Source organism: Triticum urartu, chromosome 4 (genome assembly GCF_003073215.2).
Source record: "Triticum urartu cultivar G1812 chromosome 4, Tu2.1, whole genome shotgun sequence".
NCBI classification, from domain to species: Eukaryota; Viridiplantae; Streptophyta; class Magnoliopsida; order Poales; family Poaceae; genus Triticum; species Triticum urartu.
In genome coordinates this window covers 542,797,294-542,803,866 of record NC_053025.1, presented here as the reverse complement: position 1 = coordinate 542,803,866, position 6,573 = coordinate 542,797,294, and the positions used below count along the sequence as shown (strand labels likewise).

Genomic DNA, 6,573 nt, shown 5'->3' with positions numbered 1-6,573 from the left:
TTCATTACCAGATTGTGTTTCAGCATCGAAAATAGAAATATCATTGGGATTCTCAGGTGTGTCAACAACAGGTTCACTAGAAGCATGCAAAGTCCTATCATTCTTCTTTTTCTTCTTGTTAGAAGAACTAGGTGCATCAAAATTAGTTCTCACAGAATCTTGCTCAATTCTCTTAGAGTGCCCCCCAGGATACAAAGGTTCCTAAATCACTTTACCCCCTCTAGTCACAACTCTAACAGCATTATCATTTTTCTTATTATCTAATTCATTGAGCAAATCATTCTCAGCTTTAAGCACTTGTTCTACTTGAGTGGTAACCATATCAGCATGTTTACTAATAAGTTTAAGTTCACCTTTAACTCTAGACATATAATCATATAATCACTCAAGTGTTCAATCATATAAGCATTATGTTTCAATTGTCTACCAACATAAGCATTGAAGTCTTTTATTTAACCATAAAATTATCAAACCCATCCAAGCATTGGCTAGCAAACTTAGTATATGGGCTTTCACCCTTATCAAATCTATAGAGAGAATTTACCTTTACTACCTGTGTCGGGTTGTCAAGACCATGTATTTCTTCAATAGGTGGTAAATTCTTAACATCTTCAGCTTTAATACCCTTTTCTTTCATAGATTTCTTTGCCTCTTGCATATCTTCAGGACTGAGAAATAGAATACCCTTTTCTTCGGAGTTGGCTTAGGAATTGGTTCAGGAAGTGTCCAATCATTTTCATTGCTCAACATATTATTCAATAGCAATTCAGCTTGATCAACAGTTCTTTCCCTAAAACACAACCAGCACAACTATCCACGTGGTCTCTAGAAGCATCAGTTAGTCCATTATAAAAGATATCAAGTATTTCATTTTCCTTAAGAGGATGATCAGGCAAAGCATTAAGTAATCGGAGAAGCTCCCCCAAGCTTGTGGGAGACTCTCTTCTTCAATTTGCACAAAATTATATATTTTCCTTAAGGTAGCTTGTTCCTTATGAGCGGGGAAATATTTAGCAAAGAAGTAATAAATCATATCATGCAGACTACGCACACAACCAGGATCAAGAGAATTAAACCATATTTTAGCATCACCCTTTAATGAGAACGGAAATAACTTAAGAATATAGTAGTGACGAATTTTCTCCTCATTAGCTAACAGGGTGGCCATATCATTTAATTTAGTAAGATGTGCCACAACAGTTTCAAATTCATAGGCATAAAAAGGATCAGATTCAACCAAAGTAATTAACTCAGGATCGACAGAGAAATCATAGTCCTTATGGGAAATACAGATAGGTGAAGTAGCAAAAGCAGGGTCATATTTCATTCTAGGATTCAAGGATTTTTCTTTCAGCTTAGCTAACAGTTTCTTAAGATCATATCTATCATTGCAAGCTAAAAAGTCTCTAGCAGTTTCTTCATCCATAACATAACCCTCAGGCACAATAGGCAATTCATATCTAGGGGGAGAATCTTCATCATCACTTTCATCAATATTATCAGTTTCAATAATTTCATTCTCTCTAACCCTAGCAAGTTGTTCATCAAGAAATTCACCTAATGGCACAGCATTATCAAACATAGAAGTAGTTTCATCATAAGTATCATGCAAAGCAGAAGTGGCATCATCAATAACATGCGACATATCAGAATAAATAGCAGGAGTAGATGTCGCAAGTTTACTCAAAACAGAAGGTGAATCAAGTGTAGAGCTATATGGCAGTCCTTACCTCCCCTCATAGTTGAGGGAAAAATCTTGGTTCTTTCATCTTTCAAGTTCTTCATAATGATCAACAGATATAAATCCCAAGTGACTAAAAGAATAGAGCTATGCTCCCCGGCAACAGCGCCAGAAAATAGTCTTGATAACCCACAATTATAGGGGATCGCAATAGTTTTCGAGGGTAGACTATTCAACCCAAATTTATTGATACAACACAAGGTGAGCCAAAGAATATTCTCAAGTATTAACAGTTGAGTTGTCAATTCAACCGCACCTGAAAGACTTAATATCTGCAGGAAAGTATTTAGTAGAAAAGTAATATGGATGTAACGGTAACAGTGGCAAAAGTAATAGTATTGGTTTTGTAGTGATTGTAACAATAGCAACGGTAAAGTAGCTAAGCAAAGATTAATATATGAAAAGCTCGTAGGCATTGGATCGGCGATGGATAATTATGTCAGATGTGATTCCTCATGTAACAGTTATAACATAGGGTGACACAGAACTAGCTCCAGTTCATCAATGTAATGTAGGCATGTATTCCGAATATAGTCATATGTGCTTATGGAAAAGAACTTGCATGACATCTTTTGTCCTACCCTCCCATGGCAGTGGGGTCCTATTGGAAACTAAGGGATATTAAGGCCTCCTTTTAATAGAGTACCGGAACAAAGCATTAACACTTAGTGAATGCATGAACTCCTCAAACTATAGTCATCACCGAGAGTGGTCTCGATTATTGTCACTTTGGGGTTACCGGATCATAACACATAGTAGGTGACTATTGACTTGAAAAATAGGATCAAGAACTCACATATATTCATGGAAACATAATATGTTCAGATCTGAAATCATGGCACTCGGGCCCTAGTGACAAGCATTAAGCATACCAAAGTCATAGCAACATCAATCTCAGAACATAATGGATACTAGGGATCAAACCCTAACAAAACTAACTCAATTACATGATAAATCTCATCCAACCCATCACCGTCCAACAAGCCTACGATGGAATTACTCACGCACGGCGGTGAGCATCATGAAATTGGTGATGGAGGAAGGTTGATGATGATGATGATGGCAACGGATTCCCCTCTCTGGAGCCCCGTATGGACTCCAGATCAGCCCTCTCGAGAGAGATTAGGGCTTAGCAGCGGCTCCGTATCATAAAACGCGATGAATCCTTCTCTCTGATTTTTTTTCTCCCCGAACGTGAATATATAGAGTTGGAGTTGAGGTCGGTGGAGCCTCAGGGGGCCCACGAGACAGGGGGCGCGCCCCCACCCTCGTGGACAGGGTGTGGGCCCCCTAACGTTGATTCTTTCGCCAGTATTTTTTATATATTCCAATAATATTCTCCGTGAAGTTTGAGGTCATTCTGAGAACTTCTATTTCTGCACAAAAATAACACCATGGCAATTGTGCTGAAAACAGCGTCAGTCCGGGTTAGTTCTATTCAAATCATGCAAGTTAGAGTCCAAAACAAGGTCAAAAGTGTTTGGAAAAGTAGATATGATGGAGACGTATCAGAGCCTCCCTTGCTGGGCAGGCGAGCCCGGCAAGGGGCCAGGGTACCACCAGAAGCAACCAGCCAAGACTCCCCGGCGGCGCCTGCCGGGGCTCGCGGGGCCTGAACTACCCCGCCAACCGCGCAACTGCGACCCACGTCGTCAATCAGTGCGGTGTCAAGCCGCAAGGTGATTAAGTGGCAGCATTCGCCACATGGCAGCCATCTCCTACAAAAGAAACCCACGATTGACACCCGTCCAGCGACGTGTCAAGAGAACAGATGCGGAGCTGGCAAGATAAGCCCGGTGTGCCACCCCGGCTCAGAGAAACCAGAACGCCCCATATTCCAGCCCAGAGATCGAGGAGAAGTCTTCTGGAATATGGCACTGCTTAGCATAGAACAAATTAGCTCTTTATTACACTCTATTTGGGTACAAGGGAATTACATCGGCACGACGACACTACGCCTGCCACGGTTGCTCCATGCAAGCAGCAGAACCACGCGATGCAGCGGAATAACTCTAGCAGCGGAAGAGCGATGATGGTGATGAACTCCACTCCGCAGGGACTCTGGCTGGAACGCTTATCCTAGCTCGCAAACAAGGGATCCATGACAAACAAGCAATCAAAACCAGCATGACCTACAAGCTGGCATGACACGCCAGGTCAGTACATTGAATGTACTTGCAAGCTCACAGCAACCAAGGCAATCGAGACATACAACAACATGGCAATTACAGGTTAACAAGGATTAACATGATATTATTAGAACAACATGGCATGAACAACGTGATACATCAACATGGCATGAACAACATGATACAGCTAGAACAATACGAGCATGGCATGAACATATAAACATGATGACTCTATCATGCAACATGATGACGTTATCATGCACCAACTTACTCTGTTCGGGTTACCTCATAACCAACACGGACATCACACGATCATCTCAGGATCCAATCAAGCTTGGTATTAACCATACTATAGTATTCATTACATGACCACAAGGAGCTTGATCTTCACCATTGACTCTCGCATAACACCACAAATATCCATCAACTCGGTATCCTCGATACCACGGTGATCATCTCACGATCACAACCAATCTCTTTCTCATCATCGAACCAAGGTTGTTATTAAGCAAGTTATTATTATTATTGTTGACCCATAGTGTGACCAACTACAAATTGGGCCCTTATCCGCGGGCGCGGCTATCAATAGATTTAATATACACTCTGCAGAGGTAGCGCACTTTACCCACACCACAGAACCCATGGCCTCGCACTCCCATTCGGGTGGACCAACGGCGTTCCGACAAAACCGTCCTACTGCCATGACACTCTCCCGGCCACTCCGACTAACTCCCCTCTGGGCTAAGTCATGGGTGGCCCCGTGCCTACCAAAGACACCAACGGCCATCGTACTGGCAAAAACAATAAACGGTCCCAAACAGGGACATGTGCACATAACCAAACTCGGGCTCACAAGGCTTATGTCGTCCTACCTGGCCAAGGTAGCACCCGCGCATAACCTTCCCTCGTTGGAGGCACCGGCGGGAGGCACAACAATAGACCCAGTTAGGACCTTCCCATTAGGTAAGCGTGGTTGCACTGGTCAGCTCGATATGGTGGCACCATGACTCAGCCAACAGTTGTTCAAGTTCAATTTAAACCGGTTAAACTTGAATGCAATATGCTAAGCCATGATAAAATAAGATGATGCATCATCAATGCATGAGCATGATATCAACATAAGCACGGGGTGCAACATAACTATCCACCATATCAACCATGAATCATATCCAACTGAGCATAGCATAATGACGAGCATGAATATTACAAGCACAACACTACTCATAGCATAACACGACCATTATCATCAATAATAAATACCATGTAAGAACACATCAATAACATTACCGAGTAAACACTTAACCAACTAACAGCAAAGGAACAATGCATATCAAGAGTACTCGGTAACCGACGTTAGTCATGCACCGAAGAACATGACCGACCCAACATGTACTACTATCAAGCATGGCAATAAGAAAGTAATTCTAGCAGGTAGAACATGTTAACAGAGTGCAAGAGAACATAGCGTGACGGTAATCACTGATCCATAAGCATAACTGAAATAACGACAATAGTAGCAAAACAAACATACAGTTATTAAAGATTCAAGTTGAAAACAAATGCTACTGCATGGCTATCATGCAAATTGTGGTTGTGGCTTGCCTGGGGTAGAAGAAATCACCGGGAAGGCGTGCGAGAAGCTCGCGGAAAGAATCGCCGGAAAACGTTCTCTCTCGGAGGGGCTGATTTAGTACAAGGGCAAAATGGGCATTTTTAGAATGTCAAAACATGGTGAAAATGATACCAATAGAACGGGCTTGACGAAACGAAGAAGTTGGCTTTGGATTCACCTTAAACGGAGTTAGGATCAAAAAGATATGAGTGTTTGTCTGCCAGGGACCCATCTGTAAGAAAAATCTTTACAAACTGGGCCCGGACAGAAAAACAGAGAGCGTACGTTAAAGAATACGTCTTCGCTTGAGGAAAAACGGATTCCAGGATGAAACAGAGAGAAAATACGCTTTCATAAAGCGTGTTTTAGGCCGAAACAGAATGAAACATGCTTTCCAGCTGGGAGGACGTATTCCGAAGAACACACCTCCACTTATCCAGCGTGGCAAGGCGGGGCCGGGTGGCTTAGAGGCTTACAGGTGGGACCCACCTTATCCATCTCTCTCCTCCTGGCTCCTTCCTCCTCCTCCCGACCGGGCACGACCGAACAGAGGAGGGCCTCGACACCGGCGATGGCCCGGGCAGCTCCGGCAGTCTCCGGACGCGCCGAGGCCACTGGAGAGACCGGCGAGGAGCGTCGCGTCCATCTGAGCAAGCTTCGAGCGCCGTGGAGGGACGGAGCGATGGCGCCTCGCGAAGACAGAGAGCGTGCTGCGGCGGCCGAATCTTGGGGTCGCGGCCTGGGGCACTCCGGCGGGAAAACGAGAGGCTGGAGAGGAGCTATGGGGTCCGGGTGGTCCTTTGGTGAGTTCAGGAGGGAGGGGGGGCTTGGATAGCTCGGATTTAAGCCGAGCTTCGTGGCGGCCATGGGGGTCGAGGAGAGCTCCAGAGGCTCATTGGAGAGGCTGGGCGGGACAAGAGGAGGGTTGTGAGGCTGGTGGTGAGCTCGGGGGTCTCGGGGGAGGGCTTAAATAGGCGCGAGGCAAGGAGGCCGAGCTGGCGTTGCCGAGGATACATGTCCGGCGCCGCGGACGTGTGTGCACGCGCATGAGCTCGGGGTTAGGCGACGAGAGGGAACAGGAGGGAGAGCTC

The 6,573-nt window shown here is 44.6% G+C and overlaps 1 protein-coding gene across 2 annotated transcripts; it reads right to left on the bottom strand.

The window, feature by feature from the left end:
* Positions 1–3,631: 3,631 nt before the first annotated feature.
* LOC125552542 lies at positions 3,632–6,565 on the bottom strand. 2 transcript variants are annotated; one of them, XM_048716145.1, is made up of 2 exons: positions 5,972–6,565; positions 3,632–3,820 (listed from the first exon to the last, which is right to left on the bottom strand). In XM_048716145.1, exons 1-2 carry the CDS (start codon positions 6,347–6,349, stop codon positions 3,656–3,658), a joined length of 543 nt encoding a protein of 180 aa, XP_048572102.1. In that variant the 5' UTR covers positions 6,350–6,565; the 3' UTR covers positions 3,632–3,655. The 2 variants fall into 2 exon arrangements, 1 of the variants encoding a protein (XP_048572102.1); XR_007303667.1 differs by lacking the exon at positions 3,632–3,820 and adding an exon at positions 3,833–5,552.
* Between the last annotated feature and the right edge of the window lie 8 nt (positions 6,566–6,573).